Below are 24,603 nucleotides of genomic sequence, written 5' to 3'. Positions count from 1 at the left end.
CCAACACAAAGCCAAACTTAGGGTTGCACAAACACAATAAATCGTCCAATAATTGACGATGTTGTGCAACACCATTAAGCACATAAAGCCCCCCCACAAGCCATAATGTTTCATCCATTAACTCCACTTCCACATCAATGAACCGCCCCCAAACATCCTGCATAACCAATGTGGCTTAAATTGAGATTTCATTGCAATCATAACCCCTGATTGTGTAGTGGGGTGCCCACTATAAAACACACGAAATTCCTTGTAATCATATACTTGTCTAGCCATGGAATGTTGTTTATGCTTCACAGCACAAAACATATCCCATTGACCTTGAAACATAGTATGCCACATGTGACGGTGAACACACACCTTTTACATTCCAAAGAACAATCTTCATAATCCATCAAAACAGAAAGCCAATCATGCTGGCAAATATACATTTTATATTCCACCTACATGGACAATATCTCAGGCAGAAACAAATCATGCTCACAAATATACATTTAGTCGAGACGAGCTCTTGTACCCACGTACTATTGAGAGGCATATGTAAATCCTCTTTGATGTGGGTGTAGCCATGACCATATATATTGTTTCAAAACTTGATTGGCAAACACATTCCAGCCGAGCCTCTTTAGCCCATCCATAATAGAGTGAGGTGTAGAAGCATGCTCCGACAATTCACATATATTAAAATTTCCCAACACAAAACCAGGCTTAGCGTTGCACAAACACAATAAATCGTCCTATAACTAATGATGTTGTGTAACACCATTCGGCGCATATAGCCCCCCCACAAGCCATAATGTTTCATCCATAAACTCCACTTCCAACAATGAACCGCCCCAAGACATCCTGCATAACCAATGATGGCTTAAACTGAGATTTCACTGCAATCATGACCCCTAATTATGTAGTGGGGTGCCCACTATAAAACACACAAAATTCCTTGTAATCATATACTTGTCCAACCATGGAACGTTGTTTATGCTCCACAGCACAAAACATATCCCATTGACCTTGAAACATAGTACGCCATATGCGATAATTCTTGGACGGTGAACACACACCTTTTACATTCCAAAGAGAAATCTTCATAATCTATTAAAACAGAAAGCCAATCAATGAGAGGTACCACCATCATCGGCCTCTCTCTCTCTCTCTCTCTCTCTCTCTCTCTCTCTCTCTCTCTCTCTTCCCACCATATATAGCTTGTTGCCACACGATTTCGAATGGATGATGTCGAGGCATAAGGTGGGTGCAAGGGGCAACTTAACTGTACAGCTTAGCCACTATAGGTGGCCCCTTCAACACAGGAATTACCATAAGTATTTTGTTAGGGAGACCATTTTTGGGCACCCATCCAAGTTATAGATTTGGACACCATTGCTTCATAGTGTGATCATACATGCTTTTGGTGTCTCTGTCTTTGCTATTTGATATAGAATTATAGTGGCAGATCAAGTGACACTTGATTTGGCAAAGGCTAAGGTAAGATGTTGACTTGAATAGTTGCATCAATTATAATTAGTTTATTCCACGAATGGAATACCTCTTTTGATGTATGCCTTTGAGGCTTCTTTCTTTCTCTATGAGACCACCTTCTATCTATTGGGTTGCATGTTACCTTACACCACCTTCAAGTTGTTTATTTTCTTCTTCATTAACTTTATCGTCCTATCTTTCTTCCCTTTAGGCATCTATGATTTTTCCAATGGTTGACCTACACATTTCCATTCACCCAAATGGAAATGGAGTTGTTTATTTTCTTCTTCATTAACTTTATCGTCCTATCTTTCTTCCCTTTAGGCATCTATGATTTTTCCAATGGTTGACCTACACTCCATTTCCATTCACCCACCTTCAAGTTGTTTATTTTCTTCTTCATTAACTTTATCGTCCTATCTTTCTTCCCTTTAGGCATCTATGATTTTTCCAATGGTTGACCTACACTCCATTTCCATTCACCCAAATGGTAGCAACATGACCATAACCTATTCTTTCAAAGATTCTAAAATGTCTAATTTTGGGTATAAGATTTGTAAATGCTTCGTAAGGTGTTTGACATGAAGCAACCAATTTAGTGATTGGCTAAGCAAGAGTTGCATTTCTAAAGTGAAAACCATTCCTAAGAGGGGGCACTTTTCCAATCTACAGCAAGATATGTGGGTGTTTGAACATACTCTAACATGATGATGTACCATTCATTGATTGATTTTATTTATCCTTATGCAAATAAGGTGTACGCTCTTATATCACTAGGAAGGTGGGTTGTTGTGAGCCTCCTTTGTATGCATACATATGCATCTTTATACGTATGCATATATGCATACATGCATAGTAATTTACACACAAGGCTTACAACAAGCAAGGCCCTCAGTTATATAAGTATGCTAGGTCTATTTACACACAAGGCTTAAAGGCCCTGCAACTTATATATGTCATGTCATTTTATAAGCACCTCACATTCACATGAGCCAACCCTCGGCACTTTTCTCACCTTCATGTCCGTGGGCGCAGCTAAGTGTGAAATTCCCCACGCGTTGGGTATTGATGCAGGGTAAAGCTTGCAAGGGCAGCTTGAGGACTGATTCCGAGTTCCTTCACCACTTTGAAAGAGTAACTCGTCATTTATCAGTGCGGGCAGCTATGGAGGCAAGTGCTGCTGCTACTGCGGCAACACACGCACAAGAGAGCGCTACCCACATGGTGGAAGCTGTCTTTTTCGACTTGGACGACACCCTGGTGCTCACCCACGCTGCCGACAAGAGCGCCCATCAGGTTGTCAATCGCCTCCTTGCCATCCACCTGCCTCATCTGGACCACCAAGCTGTGATCGACCACTTTGTGCAGGATTTCATTTCTCAGCCGTGGGATCCCCACCAGAAGGTTTCTCCCATTTACTGATATTGCAAGGTTGGGGTTAGGGTTAAGGGTTTTTTAATTTATGATTTTTTCCCTTTGCAAGGGCAAGATTAGGAGGGAGGTTTATGGAAAGATCAGGGTTAGGGTTTTCTCCTTGCAATATCAGGGTTAGGTTTCTCTGATGGACCAGGAATGGGCTTTTGTTGGAAAATTCAGAGTTGGGATTTATCAATGGCAAAAACTACGGTGGTGTAAAATTAGGGTTAGAGCTTCCACTCATATCATAATCTTTGAATCCAGGTTGATGTCACAGAATGGAGAGCCCAGCTTTGGAACAGGGGCTTATTATGCCAGGGTGTTGATGACATGCACCTCGCAAGGGTATTACTAATTAAGTTTCTATGCAGACCCATTTTCAGCTTGTCTTGCCCAGGCGCCCTCACCCTTGTGGCTTTTGTGACCAGGATCTGCAGAGCTGTTTTGATACTGAACGATTACTTGCTTTTCAATGGGCTGAAGGAGTTGAAGTGGTACATTCCGATAGGTAGTTTGTTGGTGGTCAAAGTGTGTGATGTTAGGGGTACATTACTTTCATGAAGGGCTTACAGACATATGCTCACCTATTGGATGGGGAGGTCCCCCTGCCCGTCGGACCCAGCAAGGGTTGGCATGGAGAGATTTGGCGCCCATGAGGCTTTCTTAATATTTGCCTTGTGGATTTGCAGTTAGTTAGAAATTTACAATCACAAGGTGTTAAAGTGGGAATCATCACAAATGGGCATCCCAAGGTTCGGCAGCTATACCTTGGCCATTTCTTGTTTTTTACTTACAATCATGATTTCAGCCTTGGTTATGTGGTTGCCCATGCATTGGGACAAATGTAGGTCCAAAGAGCCAAGCTTAAAGCTTGCAGAGCAGAGGATATTTTCAATACCATACTTGTTGGAGGAGGTACCTGTATTCTGGGGCATTGTTTTTTAAGATCTTTTCAGCAACAAGTGCACACTTAAGGAAACATTTTGCTTAGCTCTTATGCCTTTATATGCAGAGGAACCTAATGAGAAACCGCACAAGGACATTTTCTTGAAGGCATGTAAGATTGCTGGCTGCAAACCAGAAAAAGCTGTTATGGTGGGAGACAACCTAAAAACAGATATACAGGTCAGATGCTGTGCGTGTGATTATAGTAAGTGTGTAATCTATCCCCGTACAGGGTTGAGCACTTTCCGCACACCATGCGGATTAATACCCTTAACCACTTAAAGAAAAAGCACACTGCACAACACAAGTTTGCAATGCTGAAAAATGAAAGGACACTGGCAATGAGCTGGAACGGCCGGCTCCTCCTCCTTTATTATCTGGGGAGAAATGATTATAAACTTCTTGGGCTTCCAAAGCCAGATGTCCAAATACAAGGATACCATTTGGCCACTCAAATGGTCCTCTCTAGTCTTGTGCCATTTTATGGGGCCATGCAACTTTCGTACCACCTGTGTTGAGGCCGGCGGGTGGATCCGAGTGTCTAGGATCCTAGTTTTCGTGTTTGTTTTGTGGCCCGTGTGTGGATCCGAGTGTGCAAGATCCTAGTTTTCATGCTCTTTTTGTGGCCAATGCATGGATTTGAGTGTCCGGGATTTTAGTTCCTGTTAGAAGTCATCTCTTGTCTTTATGTAGACACTAGGGCCTTTGTTGTGGGTGTGCCCGCCCTTGTAGGTGTTTTCTCATTTTTCCTCACTCCCCGGACCCCATATTTTTTTCCATTTTTCCTCTGGCTTGGGTGGCATTTCTGTGGTGGCAAGAGGTCTTGGTAGGTGGCCGACTGTAGCTGTGAGCCTATTGGTATTGGCCGACTGGGTGCTACAGGTCGTGGACACCTTTCTCCATGCTGGCCAACTGGACACCATTGGCTGACTGGTGTTTATGCTAGTCGTGGTGGACATGCCCCTGTCGGCTGTCATTTAGTTGGCCGACTGCTGTATGGGGGCCATATAAAATGACCCCACAGCCCCTTGCCAATCTTGTATCATATTCGGGATCTTGTGTATATATAGTAGAGTTACATGCCTCTCTCCATTGCTGTTTTTTCTGCACTTGCTCTTGTGTTCCCAGATTTGGTCATCCTCTCCGCTGCGTATTGTGACATGGTATCAGAGCCCTAGGCTCGTGATAGTTCTTGGTATTTGTGTGAGCAAGAAGGGGACTGTTGTGTTGCTGATTAGTGGACTGTACGAGACTGTTCGGGAAGAGGAGAAGCAAGAGAACGGCGGACTGATTTGTTGGACAGCCACTTGCAGGTGTAAGTTCTTCTTTGTTCCCAGCCACCCACCCTTTTTCAAAGTACATCCCCGCAATGGTAGATTTGTTAGAGATGGCCGAGAGGCATGTGAAGATCCCCCTACGTTCCCGGTGGACCTTTAGTTGGACAGGAACAACTACGGCATATGGAAGGTTATGATGGAATCTGTTCTGGAGTCTTACGACCTTGCTGATTTTATCGTTGTTGGGGTTCCACGGTCGGAAGTAGAGGAAGGAGAGTTACCGTCGATTCGTAAGGAGCGGTAGGCACATGCACAGTTGTGGGATCGTGTCAATGCCAAGGTCCGTTCATTTATCTTCCTCAACTGCTCACTGCAGGTAATCAATCATATCAAGCATATGACGCTGGCTGGAGGTATATGGCAGCATTTGGCTTCTCTTTACAATAGGGTATCGCCCATGACGAGGATTTCCTTGGAAGTACAGATGCGGGTTATGAGCCCTGCAAAGTCGTCGACGATGCGGGAGCATATTAACAAGCTGCAGGCTCTTCAGTAGGAAGTTCTCCAGGCTGGGAAGGAGATATCATCGGAGGACATGGCCATAACGTTGCTGTTGCATTTGCTCTTTCAGTACTCAGCATTCTACTCGTCTTTGATTACTAGGGGCAGGCTCAGCATCATTACTTGGGAGGAGCTTGTGTCCATGGTCTTGGACCAGGAGGAAAGATTCTCGAACCCTCCTCAGGGTGGAGGTTCGGAGGCCTTAATTGGCCAACGGTCGAAAGGCCGTAACACGGGCAAAGGGAAGGCTTTATCGGAGAAGTCTTTTGAGAAGAAGTCCGACGCGACGCTGACTACGAGAAACTAAAGGCAGAGAGGACTTGTAATGATTGTGGCGAGAAAGGCCACTATTGGAGGCAGTGTTCCAAGCGAAAGACGGAGAAGAGTGAAGATTCCTCAGTAGCAATCATGAAGACTCCGGCTTTTGTGCCCTGGAGGTGATGGACACCGATGCTTCATTTACTTCAAGCAGGGAGGAGGTTGGAGGACTCGCTGCAACGGATACTCGGGAGTGGATTCTAGATAGTGGTGCTTCCAGGCACATGACTCCTTCCCGTTCAGATTTACAGGATCTTTGCAGGTAGTCTAGTCGCATTCTTACCGGGGATACATCCACTATCCCAGTTCACAGTGAGGGCAGGTTGGAGATAGTTCCCGATGGCAGAGGGGGAAGCATTCCTCCCAGGTGTTGTATGTTCCGACTCTGCTCTCTACGTTTCTGTTTGCAGTACCTCCAAACCCTAACCCTAACTGCTGAAAGCCTTCACTCCCATCCTCTAATGAGGCCTGTCCTCCTCATCTCTGTGAAGATCCACCGAATCTCTGGTGCCCAAGTGCCCCCTGCTGGGGGAGCTCCAGCTTGTAGGCCGCTGCAGAAAAAGAAGCTCCTTCCAAGGCTCATCGCCTGGAAGCAGCCCCCGAACAGCTAGCTTCCCCAACAAGGCTCTACTCTGATCAGCTGGATCTATAATGCCCAAGCCTCCCTGGGCCAGCGGAAGAGTAATAACTGCCCAAGAAACCTTAGACCGGGCCGGTTGACCATCCCGCCCAGACCAAACAAAGTTCCTGATTTGCCTCTGTACCTGGCTGATGCAAGAGCTCGAGAAAATCCAGCAAGACGTGATATACCACATAGTCGCTAAAAGCACCTGATTTGTCACCACCACCCTCCCAGCCAAGGATAGCCGAGCTGTACTCCAATATAAAAGCTTCTTCCGAATGCTCAGAAGAAGCGAGGCGATCTGCTGCTCAGGTGACAAATCAAATCCAATCTGGCATCCCAGATACCGCACTACTGTGCCAGGAGGAATCCATCTAAAACCCGGGTCTGGGCTCCATGCTGGAGCGGGAGCGCTATTGATCCAAAAAGCTAGTCTTGCGCTAATTGATCAATGCTCCCGAAGCCACACCAAAAACCTGTAGCGACTGCTCTGTCCTCTGTAGAGTGGCCTCCTGGCCATGCAGAAACAATCCCGTGTCATTAGCAAACTCAGAATCGAGCAGGTCCTCTCCCAGGACTGGAAGTTGGAGTCCTCTCAAACCAACCTCCTCTGCTGTCAGATACATCCTAATAGCCTTTGCAAAGAAAAGAAAAAGGAACGGGGCGAGAGGGCATCCCTGACGGACTGATTTGGTCAACTCAAAACTCGGCCCCTGTCCTCCTGCCATCAACACCTGGCTACGAGCTGTGGAATATAGAGCCGCCGCTCCTCGAATCCAGTCTGGCTCAAAACCCAAGCGAAGCATACTGTCCTCTAGAAAACCCCAATCGACTCTATCGTATGCCTTCTCAAAATCGAGAAGCATAATGACCAAGTCCTCACCGAGAAATCTAGCTCGGGCCGTCGCCTCCCAGAAGGTGAAAATGTTGTCAAGGATACTGTGCTCCTTGACGAATCCTGTTTGAGTAGCATGAATCAAATCCCCAAGGAAGGGCTGGATCCTCAAACTCAAGGCCTTTGCTAGGACCTTGTAGACAGTATTGAGGATCGTAATAGGCCTCCAATGCTGAATATCATCTGACACTCTGTCTCCCTTGGGGATAAGAAAGATCAAGCTCTCTGAAAAACTCTGTGGCATCACCCCAGTGTCCAAAACATATTGAAAACCCCTGCGGAGGTCTGGCCCCAAAAGGTCCCAATAGCGCATAAAAAAGGCAGGCGTCAATCCGTCCTCCCCAGGGCAACTATGACGCGGAAGGACCCTCAAAGCCTCAACAAGCTCATCCTCTGAAAGGGGCTCACCCAAAACTGTGCGCATACGATCTGTGACCCTCCTCTGCACATGGGCCCACACAGTCTGTTTGCAAGCATCACGTGCCTCCGTGGTTGGCTCCGTTGAAAGCAGGTCTCTATAGAACTTAGTGGCAATAGCTCTAATCTCCTCGGGCTCAGTGGCTAACGATCCGTCCTGCCTCCTAAGCTGGTGTACTCCTGCTCGAGCATGGCGGGGTCCGGTGATCTCAAAAAACTCCCAGTCACTCTATCACCAAGTTGCGTCCACTGAGAGGCCTGGCGATGATAGTAGAACTCGTGTCTCTGCTTCTCTGTCTCTCTAACCTCCTGACATGCCTGGCTCAGCTGGGACGCCTCCCACTCACATGTAGGCTGCTGCTCTGAAGACGCTGGAGCGAAGCAAGGCTATGTCTCAAGCGACGCTCCCGCTCTCGTGTCTATCCTAGCCGTGTCAAGGCTGTAGCATGCAAAAAAGAGCTAAGCTCGATGAGTCCCTAGGCACATTGACCTGCTGCATCCAGGTCAGAGCTCTGGCTATCATGCCATATCCTCTCAATGTCCTCAAAAAGACTGGGGTCTGTAAGTATCCTCTCTGGGATCCTCAACTGCAAGCTGGTCTCCCGTGTCCTCTCCTCTAGTGTCAAAATAACTGGCGCATGGTCTGAAAAAGAGGTGCCAGCAAGAATGTGGATTCCGGCCATGCACACATGGTGTGTTATGATGGGAGGCGGAATATTTTCAAGTACAAGAATGATGATAGGTGGTTCTCCAAGTTTACATGTGCACAATGCATAAATGATGCATGTCATAACTTTATTTTACTTTGTGTGACATTGTCTTGTTGCCTGGACAATGCTTGTTATTTTGGCTTGTGAAGTCCGAGGGACCGGGGACGCCCGGGCACCTTGTGGACGCGTGTGTGCACTCCTGTTTGGGCCTAAAACTGTGGGCTTATGGGTTTTGCAGGTGGTAAGTGCGTCCACACTCAATTTACAGCTTATTTCATTTACTACTAAAGTTTATTGATTTGCAGGTCCACACTCATTAATAAGTGGCTGGACAACTTATAATGCGTTCGCATTTGGTTGGACCAAAATTAATGAAGTCCGGACAACTTATGGCCATTTCCCATTTGGTTGGACCTAAACTTATACAAACAGGACAAATGGAGCACTATGGGCTGGACACCTACCTGGACACCTTATGGGGACACTTGTCAGCCTGTATGTGTACCCACCAAGCCCCTTAGGTGGCACTGGAGAAAGGTGCCTCCTTCAAGAGGCCTTTTGGGCTGTTTTATTCATTATTCAACACATTGGAGAGCTGGTTGAAGCTTTGGGAGTTGCTACAGGGCTGGTTGCTTGCTTCCCGGACTCACACAAGCTTGGATAATGATCCCCACACTCTTCTAAAGGGCTGGTTGGTAAATTTCAGACCTGTAATTTCTGGTTATTGCGAGTTTTGGGTTGGTTAGAGGTGTCCAAAGTCAACTTGGACAGTACAGGACAGCTCTAGGGACCTCCACAGGGCTGTAGGACCCCTTACAGGTGGATTTCTCGCGATAGAAAGTTGCTGTTTTGGACTGGTTATTGCACAAAACAGGCCGGACAGCAATGGAATATGTGAGCATGGATGTGTCTCAAGGATTCCTGGTATAACAGGTGCTTAGGGCAAGCATTGGGGACACTTGCTCGCGGAGAACACAGGTTTCTGGATCAGTTTCTCGCGTGGAAACAGGGCCTAAAGATCCAATTACATCCTGTGCAGGGCGGAGTACCTGTGAGGATTGTGATACTCTTGTGCAGGGCGGATGTACCTGTGAAGAGGCTTGTGCAGGGCGGATGTACCTGTGTGTAGGGCGGATGTACCTACAGATTCTCTTGTTTGAAATGTATTCATTCATGATGTATTTGGAAGAATCAGGTGCAGGCTGGTGGTGAATCCCCAGGCACCTGTAATCTTGTACTTTGCAGACTCTTTTGGTAATATAACCTAAAGGGGGGAGGTCAGCCTATCATCGGCCCCTTTATGTGGTGTACTGTCATTTTCAGCTTTGTGGTTGTGATGCTCAAGTGTTAAGTGCTCAGAGTCTTGTTCACATTTATACGATTCCAATACACGCGTCCGCCTCCCGTTACATTGGTATCAGAGCTCAGTTTTTCCCCTCATTGGAAAACGGTCTGAGGCTTGGAATCGTAAGTGGTGACCTGATTTGAGTGTCATGGATAGCCACATTTCTGACAGTGTGGAGAACACACAGGACCCTGAATTTCATGGTACAAAGGATGCAAGAGATGCTGCAGGCAATGATGTCTATGGAGATGCAGGTACTCATGACACTATGCATTCTGATTTGGAATCTTTGAGGCGTCAAGTGCAACGCTATAGGGCTGAAACCGAAGAGCTTAGGTCATTGAAAAATGACCCGGATGTACAAAGGGTGTTGGCTGCGAAGGCAAAGGCTTCGGTCCATGAAGTCACTTTTGAAGCAATTGCAAAGGAAATGGATGTTGAGAAACCCCGAGAGCTTGCACTTGCATACCTAATGGTTAAGGGTGATGTATACACTGAAGCAGATGGTAGTTTGGCTTTCAAGAAGCCACCCCTCATGGCTGCCCGTGGTGAAGCACAACAAGCAGAAAGAGCACAGCAAGTGCCAAATGTTGAAAGGACAAGAGTCCCTGGTGCTAGGCTTGATGCAGGTCAAGAGAAGAGTAAGGATGAGGGATCCTCTACTCATTCCCGCTTTACTCCAAGAAGACATATCCGTTCTCATGTTGAGCTTTCCACTCATTTGGAGAGTGTGGCTCAAGAGAGAACGAAGAGGGATCGTGAATCTTCATCGCGGCTCTCAAAACAGCAATTGGAAGAGTACAGGAAGGCTGGAAAATGCTTTAAGTGTGGCAGTAAAGATCATATATATCCTAAATGCCCATAGAATCCTAAGAATGCTGAGCATAATGTGGAAAAGCCTCTTGTGAATGTTGTACCCGATGTGCAGGGTAATACAGGGCATGAGCCCAAGAGTAGAGTCATATGCAAGGCTTGGGGCAAATTGAAGGATCAGCCCGCTTTGTTTCTTTTTGATGATGCTTCCACAGATAACTTTATATCCGTACAGATGGCTGCCGCCATAGGTCTCAATGTGGAAGACATGGGAATGCAAATGAATGCAGATGCCGCCTTTGAGGGCAAACAGGTTGATGTAACTCTGGTCATTGGTAAACTCCGTGTACAAATACAGGACTACCTCGACTATGAGAGCTTTCTAGTGGCTCCTCTTACAGGTTGTGATGTTTTGTTGGGGATGCCCTGGCATCACCGTTTAGAGCCTATTAAGGCTTACAAAGAGAAGAAAATCAGCTTTGTACATAGAGGTCGTGAGCACTCTATAGATGCTGGTACTACTGGAAGTACCATACCTCTTGTAACTTGTAAGCCATGTACAAATTAATAAGGCAATAAAGAAATCAGCTTGTTCTTACTTGGTTTTTGTACGTGATACCATTGAACATTCTAGTGTTGATGTTAGTACATTAGATCAAGACAAGCTTAACTTTTTGAATGAGTTCAAAGATTGTTTTGCGAATGCTTTGCCAGCAAGGTTGCCACCAGAGAGGCCGGAAGATCATTGCATAGATCTAATTCCCGGTAGCTCTCCACCTAATAGGCCACCATACAGGGTGAGTGCTAGTCAACAAGAAGAGATTATGGCACAGGTGAATGAACTTTTGGAAAAGGGTTTGATTCGACCTAGTTCCTCGCCATATTGCTCGCCGGTACTTCTTGTTCAAAAGAAGGATGGTACTTACAGGATGTGTGTTGATTACCGTGCCCTCAATAAGATAACCATCAAGAATCGGTTTCCCATTCCGCGTATTGATGACATCTTGGACAAGCTTGAAGGTTCGGCATGTTTCAGCCGAATAGACCTCAAGAGTGGGTATCATCAAGTGAGGGTGGCACCTCAAGATGTACACAAGATTGCATTTAGGATAGCCTTTGGTCTTTATGAGTTTTTGGTGGTGCCTTTTGGCCTTACAAATGCACCCGCTACCTTCAACAGGATGATGGACAGGGTGTTCAGAAAGCATAGAAAGTTCACAGGTATATCCTTTGATGACATTATTGTATTCTCAAAGAATGAAGCCCAACATCGTGAGCACCTGGCTATTGTGTTTAAAGAGCTTAAGGAAAATCAGCTCTACATAAATGCAAAAAAGAGTGAATTCTTCCTCCCAGAGATTCACTATCTTGGTCACATTGTATCAAAGGATGGTGTGCGCATGGATCCCGCAAAGATACAAGCCATGCAAGAATGGCCAGAGCTGAAATCAGTCCATGAAGTGAGGAGCTTCCTTGGTTTATGTACTTACTACAGGAGGTTCGTCAAGCATTTTGCTTTCATTGCCGCTCCGTTACATGATTTAACGAAGAAGAAAGCAATCTTTAAATGGACACAGAAGAGAGAGATGCCTTTCAAAAGTTGAAGAGTGCAATCATCTCGGGACCAGTACTCATTATTCCGGATTTGCACAAACCTTTTGTGGTGGACTGTGATGCAAGTGGGGACTGCATAGGGGCTGTTTTGAACCAAGAAGGACATGCCATTGCCTATGAGAGCAGACGCTTGCAACATGCAGAGCTTCACTTACAGGTTTATGAGAAGGAGTTGTTGGTTGTAATTCATGCCCTTACTATTTGGAAACACTATCTTTTAGGGGCTGATTTTATGGTCAAAACTGATCACCAAAGTTTGAGATACTTTTTGACTCAAAGTAAGCTCTCAGAGAAGCATATGAGATGGGCAAATTTCCTCTCAATGTTTCATTTTCAGATTTTACACACTCCAGGGAAAAAGAATGTGGTGGCGGATGCCTTATCTAGACGACCACAGGTTCATGCTATTACAGTTGCATACCATGAGGACTTATCGGATATGCGTAATACTTATCATCTGGATGAGGATTTTGCACATGTATGGGCTGATTTGCAAGAGGGTATTGCTGTCCCATCTTATGTCATAAGAGATGGATATCTCATGATGCAAAATCGTATGTGTGTGGTAAAGAACCTTCGCCATAAGGTTATGGATGAGTGTCATGCTCCTCCATATGCAGGTCATAGAGGCATTTTGGCCACAGCACAAGCTTTGGAGAGGTATTTCTTTTGGCCACATATTCGCAAGGATATTGAAGCATATGTACGTGAATGTATGGTGTGTCAAAAGGTCAAGTTTGATCGACATAAAGCACCTGGATTGCTTCAGCCTTTGCCTATACCAAATGAACCATGGGAAAGCATTGCTATGGATTTCATTATGGATTTGCCAAGGACGCCACAGGGAAATGATGCTATTTGGACCATTATTGATAGGTTTACCAAGCAGGCACATTTCATTCCCGTGCGCAAGACAATAAAGCCAGATCATATGGCTAGGATGTTTTTGGCACAGATATTTAAACACCATGGCATGCCTAAATCTATTGTGGGGGATAGAGATCCTAGAACCACAAGCTTATTTTGGCGCGCATTATTTGACAATATGGGTACAAAGCTGAACTTCTCATCAGCTTACCATCCACAGACAGATGGGCAAAGTGAAATAGCAAATTTAGCCGTCCTCGACTTGCTGAAATCTTATGTATCCGACCGCAAATCGGATTGGGAGAAGTATTTACCACTTGTGGAGTTTGCCTACAACAATACGGTACATACTTCTACGGGCAAGGCGCCCTTTGAGATTATCTATGCCAAGGTGGTGCTACCACCCATCCTTCGTACAAAGGATGAGATTTTTGCAGCAGATGAGTATGTCAGAGACTTGGATACTGCATTTGCACAGGTACGGACAGCCATAGAGAGGTCTCAAACCAAGATTAAAAAGGCAGCTGATAAGCATAGAAGGGATGTACAATTCAAACAAGGTGATTGGGTCTTGCTGAAATTTGAAAAGGCACGCCTTCGGAAGAGGCCAGGGAAAGAGGGAAAGTACCCTAAACTTTCCAACAGGTATTATGGACCTTTTCAGATCTTGGAGAAGATCAATGATGTTGCATTTCGGCTTGTACTCCCAGATCATTGGAACATGCATAATGCTTTTCATGTGAGCCTATTGAGGCCTTATGTAGGACCGACACCGTTTGAGCCGGTTTTGGAAGACCCACACGAGGTGGATGAGCTGGAAGAGATTCTTCAACCTGAACAGATTGTTTTTCACAAGGAACGAAAGCTTGCGGGAGGCAAACTTGTTCGTAGGTATCTTGTGAAGTTCAAGAATTATTCAGCTTTGGATGCGAAATGGATGGATGAGGCCTACTTCGAGGATTACCCAGATCTTTTGAAGGCCTATCTGGAGGCTTTTCAGTTGCGGTCAACTGATTAGAAGCCGGGGGGATGTCACAAATCCCTATATTCTAGGGACATGCGGATGCGTGTCAGGCCTAGAAACATGCGGATGCATGTATGTATTATACCTGGGCATGTGTATGGATCATATGAGTGGATGCATATGAGTCCAAGGACATGGCAGGACATTTGTGGACTTTCGGGCGGTGCCCGTGTGGATTCCGGCCATGCACACATGGTGTGTTATGATGGTAGGCGGAATATTTTCAAGTACAAGAATGATGATAGGTGGTTCTCCAAGTTTACATGTGCACAATGCATAAATGATGCATGTCATAACTTTATTTTACTTTGTGTGACATTGTCTTGTTGCTTGGACAATGCTTGTTATTTTGGCTTGTGAAGTCCGAGGGACCGGGGACGCCCGGGCACCTTGTGGACGCGTGTGTGCACTCTTGTTTGGGCCTAAAACTGTGGGCTTATGGGTTTTGCAGGTGGTAAGTGCGTCCACACTCAATTTACAGCTTATTTCATTTACTACTAAAGTTTATTGATTTGTAGGTCCACACTCATTAATAAGTGGCTGGACAACTTATAATGCGTTCGCATTTGGTTGGACCAAAATTAATGAAGTCCGGACAACTTATGGCCATTTCCCATTTGGTTGGACCTAAACTTATACAAACAGGACAAATGGAGCACTATGGGCTGGACACCTACCTGGACACCTTATGGGGACACTTGTCAGCCTGTATGTGTACCCACCAAGCCCCTTAGGTGGCACTGGAGAAAGGCGCCTCCTTCAAGAGGCCTTTTGGGCTGTTTTATTCATTATTCAACACATTGGAGAGCTGGTTGAAGCTTTGGGAGTTGCTACAGGGCTGGTTGCTTGCTTCCCGGACTCACACAAGCTTGGATAATGATCCCCACACTCTTCTAAAGGGCTGGTTGGTAAATTTCAGACCTGTAAGTTCTGATTATTGCGAGTTTTGGGCTGGTTACAGGTGTCCAAAGTCAACTTGGACAGTACAGGACAGCTCTAGGGACCTCCACAGGGCTGTAGGACCCCTTACAGGTGGATTTCTCGCGATAGAAAGTTGCTGTTTTGGACTGGTTATTGCACAAAACAGGCCGGACAGCAATGGAATATGTGAGCATGGATGTGTCTCAAGGATTCCTGGTATAACAGGTGCTTAGGGCAAGCATTGGGGACACTTGCTCGCGGAGAACACAGGTTTCTGGATCAGTTTCTCGCGTGGAAACAGGGCCTAAAGATCCAATTACATCCTGTGCAGGGCGGAGTACCTGTGAGGATTGTGATACTCTTGTGCAGGGCGGATGTACCTGTGAAGAGGCTTGTGCAGGGCGGATGTACCTGTGTGTAGGGCGGATGTACCTACAGATTCTCTTGTTTGAAATGTATTCATTCATGATGTATTTGGAAGAATCAGGTGCAGGCTGGTGGTGAATCCCCAGGCACCTGTAATCTTGTACTTTGCAGACTCTTTTGGTAATATAACCTAAAGGGGGGGGGTCAGCCTATCATCGGCCCCTTTATGTGGTGTACTGTCATTTTCAGCTTTGTGGTTGTGATGCTCAAGTGTTAAGTGCTCAGAGTCTTGTTCACATTTATACGATTCCAATACACGCGTCCGCCTCCCGTTATAGCTGCTGTGGCTGTCTCCCTCTACGGCGCCCCTGTCCAGGCTGCCAACTATACGACAAATGGTGGAATGTGCCTGGAGGCGTTCCACCTCTGCGACGAGGCTCGCTTCCTCTTCTGGCGAAAGAGAAAGCCTGATGGGGGTATCCTGAGGGGCGGGCGAGGGGGCTGCGGAAGAGTCCCTCTGAGGTGGGGCGGGAGGAACCTCCATCAGAGTCTGAAGCTGAGTCGAGGGCGAAGCGAAGACAGAGGGTCCTGCAAGAACCAAGCTGCACGAAAAAGCGGAGTGGGGAGGGGAAGAGAGGGAGGGGCGGGAGACAGAGGCGGGAAAACGGGGAGCGAAAGGGGGGCGGGGGCAGGCAGGGGGCGGGACGCGGAGGAAGGGGGGAGCGGGGGGCGTGAAGGAGACGGGGGCAGGCGGGCAGGGGCGATGGGCGCGAAAGGGGGGCGGGGGGTGCAAAGAGCACAGGGGCGCGGAGGGGGGGTGCGAGTAGGCGGGGAGAGGCGAAGGCTCGAAGGCGGGGAGGGGGGGTGCGAGCAGGCGGGGAAGGGCGAAGGCAGCTTGAGCAGGGGGGGCGAAAGCTTCAGCGAGCCGACGTCAGGTATTGTAGCTTTATCTTGATGCCTTTGAGTTGGAGCCGACTCTTGCTACGGCTCATTTATGTTCAGCAGAGCATAGGTTTGGAGCATTAAGCCTACAACCAGCAGCACAGAACCCCTTCTGTAGCTGTTTTCCAAAAGCCAGAATCCAATGCTGCCCGCCGCTAGCAACCCTTCAAATATGTATATCTTTAAATAAATATATCTTGCTCACCGACCACCATGCTCACACTTATGTTGCATCAATTTCACAGGGTCATCACATACCCCTCTTGAAAAATGGCAAGCGTCCTCGATTGCATTCCGGTGATACACCAAGATATCCAAAGCAGAACAACACTGATAACGAAGGCTGCCCGGTGAAATGTACAATATGGAAAGATCAGTGTCTCAATCTCTCTAAGCCATGCATATGTAACAACATTCACTGCAAACCAATGGTGTAGCAATAGTCCAAATTGTATACCACTGTGAACCATACACAACCACAACATCCAATGTGACTAGTATACATATATCATAGAAGTCCCATAGGCAGATGTACTGTCATCTGTCAGTACCTTCGGGTGACAAAAGCTGCACCAAGCGACCTCTAGATGACATTTGAGCCTATTTGAATCAAGGGACCGGAGGTGCTACCCCCCTCTTGAGCATCAGGTTGCTTTTTGGAAGGGGATATAGGTGGGCTGTGCTGCAGAGTGTAAAGGCGCGGCCTAATACTTCTTTACGCATGTTTCTTGCGTTATAAAAGTTGGGTGTTGTGCTGCGTTACAGGGCAGAGACGCATGCCTTCTTTTCTCTTCGCTTCTCTGCGCCCATTTCTCTTCGCTTCTCTCTTCCCACCCGCCTTCTCTCTCTTCGCCCCCTTTCTCTTCGCTTCTCTCTCTCTCTGCCTGCATTTCGCCCCCTTTCCTCTTCCCACCCGCCTTCTCTCTCTTCGCCCCCCTTTCTCTTCGCTTCTCTCTCTCTCTCTCTCTGCCTGCATTTCGCCCCCTTCCCTTTCTCTTCGCTTCTCTCTTCCCACCCGCCTTCTCTCTCTTCGCCCCCTTTCTCTTCGCTTCTCTGCGCCCATTTCTCTTCGCTTCTCTCTTCCCACCCGCCTTCTCTCTCTTCGCCCCCTTTCTCTTCGCTTCTCTCTCTCTCTCTTTGCCTGCATTTCGCCCCCTTTCTCTTCCCAACCGCCTTCTCTCTCTTCGCCCCCTTTCTCTTCGCTTCTCTCTCTCTTTGCCTGCATTTCGCCCCCTTCCCTTTCTCTTCGCTTCTCTCTCCCCACCTGCCTTCTCTCTCTTCGCCCCCTTTCTCTTCGCTTCTCTGTGCCCATTTCTCTTCGCTTCTCTCTTCCCACCCACCTTCTCTCTCTTCGCCCCCTTTCTCTTCACTTCTCTCTCTCTCTCTCTGCCTGCATTTCGCCCCCTTTCCCCACCCACCCTTGCTCAGGCCCCCAAGGTAGCAACATAACTCTCCCCTGCACTTGTAGCTGAGCATCTTGTAGGTCGCATTTTCTGAGTCTCCCCCAAAGGGGAGAGGGTACCCTTGAGGGGGGGCTCGTTCCACCAACAGCCCTCTCCTTTATTAGCAGCAACACATGGAAAGTAAGAAGTCTTTTGCCTCAGTCACCGCTTCACGATTACCGCCCATTCTTCCACCCGTGAGCAAGCCGACACCATGGGAAGCCTACCTCCTGCAAGAACTGAAGAAACTTCAGGGAGAATTAGCAGCACTGAAACACGAGACTATCAAGAAAGCCATGAAGACGAAGCAAGAGGAAGCACGAGAAGGACCCATACCTACAACACTACAAACAGAAACGACAAACCATGTTTCAAAGGTAAATTCAGTTAACTCACAAGATTTTGTTAAAGAAGTCATATCAGCGGTCAAAGAAAAGGAACGAATGGAAAGTAACAAAAAGGTAATCAGAGTCGGTGGTCTTCCTCAAGGCTGGGATAGGGCAGACATAGCTCAAGAGCTTCGAGAAGACTACATATTAGATACAGATGCACTTACAGTACAATTGAGCAAAGTAGTCCCCTTCGTGGACTTAGGAGACCCTATCTCTATGATAGTAAAGGGTACACAGGCAAAAGTCTCCTATATGGACAACAATGAGAAAATAGCAGTGATGAAGCAAACAAGGTCTCTCCAAGGGACAAAGGTATGGATAGTTGATGAACTCACCCCGCTACAACTCAAGAACAAATCGGTAGAGCTGAATAAAGTTAAAGAAGCAAGAAAGAATGGCAAATGGGCAATATACAGAGGAGGACAAGCAATCATTAAAGAATTCCGTACCCCATCCCCCTCAAGAGCAAATCCATCCATGGATGAAATATAGCTATTTTTATTTTGAACCTCAATTTCGAACTAGATGCAATAGAACCCATTGTAACTTAAACTCTTAAGAGTCTTAAGAGTTCATTTTGAGTTATTTTTTTTTCAGTTTTATGGGCTCGTGACTGTTAAAGAGTTGTTCTCTCTAGCCCTTTGTGAGAGGAAGGGTTTGACAGTTCAGAGGGTGGAAATAGGGCAGACTGATTTGGAAGAGTTTGTGGATTGTTTTCATGGCTGAGTTTTTGGCTATGTGCATGGTTCAATCAGATGCATATTCAAGGCCTTAATGGATGCACTGACTTAGCAGAGGAGAGGAGATAACAGTGTGGGGTTCTTGGGACACAAAGCTGTGTGTAACCTCGATGCTAAGAGGTCCAGAGGATTGGCATATTGGACTTACAGACATACGAGTACGAGCCATGAATGGCCATGTTGTAATTATTTAAACTTTTCCATTGAAATTGAATAAAGAGATACCGAAAGGGGTGCCAAGCTTTGGGACCAACAGGTGTCGTTCTCTTTCATGTGTTGGAGCACCCTAGCTCCTATTTATTTGTTTTATTGGTTGGACTACAATTGGATTGGGTGACTGCTAGTCTACCGCACTTTGGTTTCTACCAGAGGCCGGTTTCAGAGAACATTCATGCAGGGGGGGATCACATTATCTTACTGCTCTACACAGGACAATGTTGCAGATTTGTTCATGAAGGCTTTGTCTCGAGAGAAGTTTGAAGCTTTCTGCAAAGCTTTAGGCTTACTCTCCTACATAGAGTGATCTGCTATCGACCTTGTACAGGTTCACATTGCCACTAAGGGGGGTTTATTGGCATATATGCTATGAGTTATGCCACATATGCTATGAGTAGTGCCACATGTGAACATGGGCTAACCAAGGGCACTCTTCTCTCTTTGGGTTTTTCTCCTTGGATATTAGGTGTAAAAGGACACCACAATTATTTAATTGTATTATGATATTGTGGGGTCAACTCGCTTACTCCACACATCTTGTATCTATCTACTTTGAGTAGCAATCACCATCTCTCACACTCTTGAGAGCTTGCTGCTGTGTACCATCTTGATGTGGGTGTGTGTGTGTCTTTGTTTCTCTGAAACCCTAATCCCCAAAAATTCTATGGTCCTCCGGTCTAGACGGGCGGGCCATGGATTTGGGGAGGGAGATTGTCCCGAAGAAATATCTTCTGGAACTTCTCATGGAGAGCTTGGTACTTCTCGGAAGCACTGGCTACCGTCGGGGCAGTCTGGATGTATATCATCACACACTGTGCGCCTTTCTTGATTTCTCGTTTAGCCTGTAAATGGCTTATGAGAGGAAAGTTTGGGATTCCTGGCTCACACTTAATGGTCATTTGGGCTTTGGACACATTCCGGCTAATCTTGAAAGTGTGCCTGTCCCAATCAATATTTGGTTGGAACTTGTGAAACCACTGAATTCCTAAAATTATGTTTGCCCCTCCTACAAGAGGGGCAACCATAAAATCGCGCACAAACTGGAAGCCCAACGGAGTGTGCAGTGACAGAATAAACCACGTGTACAAGAGATGGAGAGAGAGAATGGGGAGAGAGATGGGAAATAGCCTATAGGTGTTTCACACAGTACACCACCACGTTGAGCGGGGAACAAGCCCCCCCCGCCCCGCCCCCCCCCAAAGTTAGAAAATATCTTAAACTTTGATGATCCATCTTGATAGTAAATTCAGCCTCGAAAAGATAACCCTTTCACACTTTTAAGGCGTGAATTACAGCCATGAGCTCTCCGCACCTTGCAATCTCCTGCTTCCCTTCCAAAATGCCTGGATGCATCACATTCCACCGAGAAGGGCTTGTGGAGATTAGATATAATGAGTATTGCTTGTGTGATGATGGCATCCTTCAAAGCAAGGAAGGCGTAATTTTCAGTTTTTTCCCATTGGTAGACAGCCATATAAACCTCCTATAGTATGAAGATAATCCAAGAAAAGTACGTACTTCATGTATGTTCTTGGTTTGAATCCATATTGCTTTTACTCTAGTAGGATCCATACGCTTTCCTTCCTATGAAAAACTGTGTCCTAGGATCTCAGAGAGGAAGAACTCACTTTTCTTTCTATTGATGTACATTTGATGCTTACGAAGCTCCTCAAAAGACAAGAATATCATCAAAGAATGTGCGTGTAAACTTCCTATGCTCTTCAAAGATGGGATCCATGAACCTGATAAAAGTGGCTAGACATTTGTAAGGCCAAAGGCATGCCCATATATTTGTAAAGCACAAAAGATGTGTGGTGATAGGCACTTTTCACATCAATCTTACTGAAGCATGCAACACTGTGCAGGCGATCCAAAATGTCATCAATCCTTGGTATTCTTAATGGTGGTCTTGTTCAAGATCCTGTAGTCAACACACATCTTGAGTGACCCATCCCTCTTTTGGGTGAGGAGGATTGGTGAACAGTATGGTGAAGTCTGAAGAACTTGGTCTAATGAGCTCTTTTTCCAAAGGCTCATTACATGTGCCATAATCTCTTCTTGCTGACTTGTGCTAACTTGATAGGTGCGTCTGTTAGGCGGTGAGCTGCTAGGAATCAAGTCAATGTTATATGATCCGCTGGCCTAACTGGAGGCATACTAGCCGGCAATGACTGCAAAACAATCACTGAATTGAGGAAGAAAATTCAGCCGCTTAGCTTCCAAGGGATCCACATGTACATTAGCATGTTCAAGCACATCTTTAACAAAAATCGAGTACGAGGAAACACTCCTCTTTGCTTTATTAATCCAGATGTGAGAGGATAGTGTCCTCAGCAATAACAACATCAAGGACATGCTCTTTACGCTTATGCGTAGTCATCGTCTTCTTTGTCTTTTAATTTATTCTTGGATTGAGGCATGCATGCCACAGCATTCCTAACAATACATCACAATCATGCATTCCTTGAATATGCATACGAAGCTTGCCTAGGACGGGAGTGACCCTCATGGTCTTATCAACAAAGGCAGCACATGCATCAATGTCAACCCCCATATCATCAATACGAAGACCCATGGCGGCAGCTACGTTGATAGATATAAAGCTGTTAGTGGATCCATTGTCAAACTTAAACAAAACAGGTTGATCCTTGAGCTGCCCCCGAACTTTAAAGAGTTGCCTTACACATCCGGTACGGTGTTGGATTGGGTATTCTCTTCCTGTTCTTTCAGCCACTGCTGGCAATGTCTAAGCACATGGTCCTTGTTCCCACAACGGAAGCGTTTCCCCCCCTCCATATACTCTTGTCCTGCCTTGTAAGATCCAAGTTGTCCCGCTTTTCCCCATGAGACGTGGGCTGTTTTGCATCAGATTTTTCAGCTTTTTTTGGCTCTTTGGCATCATGTACATCACACTTTCTTGGCTGTCCTGACTTGGGCTGAAACAGATCAGCCTTCTTTTCATTTCCCAAACATGCATGGATCTACTCTGTGTGACGTGTTTCCCATACACCTTTTACACCGCTATGGCTGAAGCAACAAGCTTTTGAAAGGTAGCATGTGGGTAAAGATCCAATCCATCTTGGTAAATGGAATGTAAACCTGCTTTGAATTTCCTCAACTTTTGTAATTTGGTGATATGCATGAAGAAAGCGGGCATGGTAAACTTCCACTTTCTCATGCTCCTTTTGGCCAAACACATCCCACTTTTTGATGATGTTCCTATCAAAGTAAGGGGGCAAGAATTGCTTACGAAATGCAACTAGCGATGCCTTTTAGATGGTGGCCAATGCATCTCATCATTCAACTTTGACAAGAAAGTTTTCTTGTGCACATGTGGAGAACATACGTCCTGCATGTCCTCACCCTGCAAGAGGGCATCAAAGAGACCATGCACGCGTGTGCGTGCGAGCGCACGCATGCTCGCACATGTATGTGTGCGTGCGTGCGTAAAAAGAGAGAGAGAGAGACTCAGAGAGAGAGAGAGAGAGAGAGAGAGAGAGAGAGAGTCAAGATTTTTCTCTCTCAAGATTTTGTATTGTTAAAATCAGGGTGGATTGAATGCTGGATTTTTGGCAACAGTCTGGGTGAATGTCCACGAGCTAGGAGAAATAACAGGAGGAGCAAGGCCTCACCATACTGTTACAAACATTTGGGATCTAGGAAGAGTCTTAAAGCAATATGGAGTTCAAGGATGAGAGCTTTTGAGTGGCTTAGTTTGCACTCATGTTTTGTAGTGCAAATGCTTTGTTGTTACCCAATTTTGCCATTATGATAATGTTATTTTTATTTATGGAAGACCTCATTAATAATAAAGGCAAAGGTTTTATCAGGCCAATTCTGTATTTATAGCAGGCCCCGCTAATTTTTCTGTACTTATTACAAAATTGAAGTTTGGCTGGTCAGGTACTGTTTCTTTCTTATTTTGTTGGGTCTTCATGGTTGGATGAACGCTTCAATTCCTCGATAAAAACCATTTTTCTCAAGTGCATTAATTGGAGAATGATGACCCGGGAAACATAATACAATCAAAAGCACTGCTAGGGACATCTGAAAACAACATTTCCACAGTTTCAAGAGCTAAATGTGAACGCCTTCAAATCTTATTTGTTAGCATCTCATTATGGGCTTAACTTTGCAGCTGTATAAACTCATGATGACATGTGAAGCTGACGCGGTGCTTATAGTGGTTACCTTTTCCTTTGTTGCAAACTTGCCTGTATGCAAAAGTTTGGTTAGTGAGCCACTTATGTTTTTGCTCAGTCTCACATTTTTTTCACTATGAAGGTTATGGGTTGCTAGTTCAAAGGTTAGTAGCACTGAAGAAGAACTTTAGTGTTGATTAAGTTCTCTCTGACGTTGGAGGCAACATCTTGTATTTAGTCAATACTGGGTGTTGCTCTTCATGGCTCAGCAAGAGCAATTGAAATTGACTGGCCATTTGCGGCCTGCAAGCATGCTTTGGACTTGGGATTTTATGTCCTGTCGAGGCATTAAAGGGGGTAATGCAAGTGCCATAGGGGTTACTTGACTTGATGGATAGCCATTTCATCAAAGGGGGTACTGCAAGTGGAAAAGGAACTTTGAGTAGTTGAAATTGCACCTAGCTTGTGGCATGCCAATGGGAATTGTACAGCTTGGCTTCACACTTGGTTGAAAGATGCATCAAAGCTGGAGCATTACTAGAGTATTGACCAACGAATGAGAGTATCGAGATCTAGAGGCTAACAAGTGGCACACCTATAAGTAGTCAGGATCGGCCAGGCAAGCATGAGACAATGGTGGGCAGCATTCGGGCTGGTTGGGTATTTCCACGTGGCAATCAGGCTGGACAGGTACAGTTGGCCAGGTGTGGACAGTAGTCGTGGGCATTTTCTACAGGCTAACAGCCCCTTATGCTGTCCGACTGGAAAATCTGGGCACTATACAAGCGTGGGCTGATCACAGGTCTACATTTTCAGTATCATATTGTACTTTGGAGAGTACTAGAGTATCTTATTTTCTTGTGCATAAATATACATTAGTTTGGGTGGGTGTGTGTTGTGCATGTGTTTGTCTATGTTCTATGTCGCTGCTCTTATCTTCCTTGTTATTCACTTGCACATTAGGCAAAAGCCTACCACATTTGGTATCATTCAGCTACATTTTCAGGCTGGTAGCTTCGGAGGGCAAGCTGGGTATACGCGGACACTCTATAGTTGGACACCATTGCTACTTGATCTTGAGAGCTTAGTTAGGGCTAGCCTAGGGGACTTGCAATGTTTTTTTTTTGGGCATGCGTTGGATA

The 24,603-nt window shown here is 45.9% G+C and overlaps 1 protein-coding gene across 3 annotated transcripts; it reads left to right on the top strand.

Moving 5' to 3' along the window:
* The first annotated feature begins 2,450 nt into the window (after positions 1 to 2,450).
* LOC147641517 (uncharacterized) lies at positions 2,451 to 23,573 on the top strand. 3 transcript variants are annotated; one of them, XM_086785025.1, is made up of 7 exons: positions 2,451 to 2,880; positions 3,157 to 3,237; positions 3,321 to 3,386; positions 3,582 to 3,644; positions 3,741 to 3,807; positions 3,905 to 4,017; positions 23,223 to 23,573. In XM_086785025.1, exons 1-7 carry the CDS (start codon positions 2,464 to 2,466, stop codon positions 23,337 to 23,339), a joined length of 924 nt encoding a protein of 307 aa, XP_086641151.1. In that variant the 5' UTR covers positions 2,451 to 2,463; the 3' UTR covers positions 23,340 to 23,573. The 3 variants fall into 3 exon arrangements, with proteins under 3 accessions (XP_086641151.1, XP_086641202.1, XP_086641091.1); XM_086785076.1 differs by lacking the exon at positions 23,223 to 23,573 and adding an exon at positions 22,899 to 23,220; XM_086784965.1 differs by lacking the exon at positions 23,223 to 23,573 and adding an exon at positions 22,868 to 23,220 and having other exon boundaries at positions 2,452 to 2,880.
* The last annotated feature ends 1,030 nt before the right edge of the window (positions 23,574 to 24,603 follow it).

Source organism: Cibotium barometz, chromosome 1 (assembly GCF_041138505.1).
Source record: "Cibotium barometz isolate CiBa-2024 chromosome 1, ASM4113850v1, whole genome shotgun sequence".
Lineage (NCBI taxonomy): Eukaryota > Viridiplantae > Streptophyta > Polypodiopsida > Cyatheales > Cibotiaceae > Cibotium > Cibotium barometz.
This window is presented reverse-complemented; position numbering and strand designations above follow the sequence as displayed.

Coding starts and splice junctions, on each gene's coding strand:
- LOC147641517 (XM_086784965.1), top strand. CDS start 2,464: ATGAGCCAACCCTCGGCACTTTTCTCACCTTCATGTCCGTGGGCGCAG. Junction 3,387..3,581: donor GGGCTGAAGGAGTTGAAGTG/GTACATTCCGAT, acceptor GTGGATTTGCAG/TTAGTTAGAAATTTACAATC. Junction 3,645..3,740: donor TCACAAATGGGCATCCCAAG/GTTCGGCAGCTA, acceptor GGACAAATGTAG/GTCCAAAGAGCCAAGCTTAA.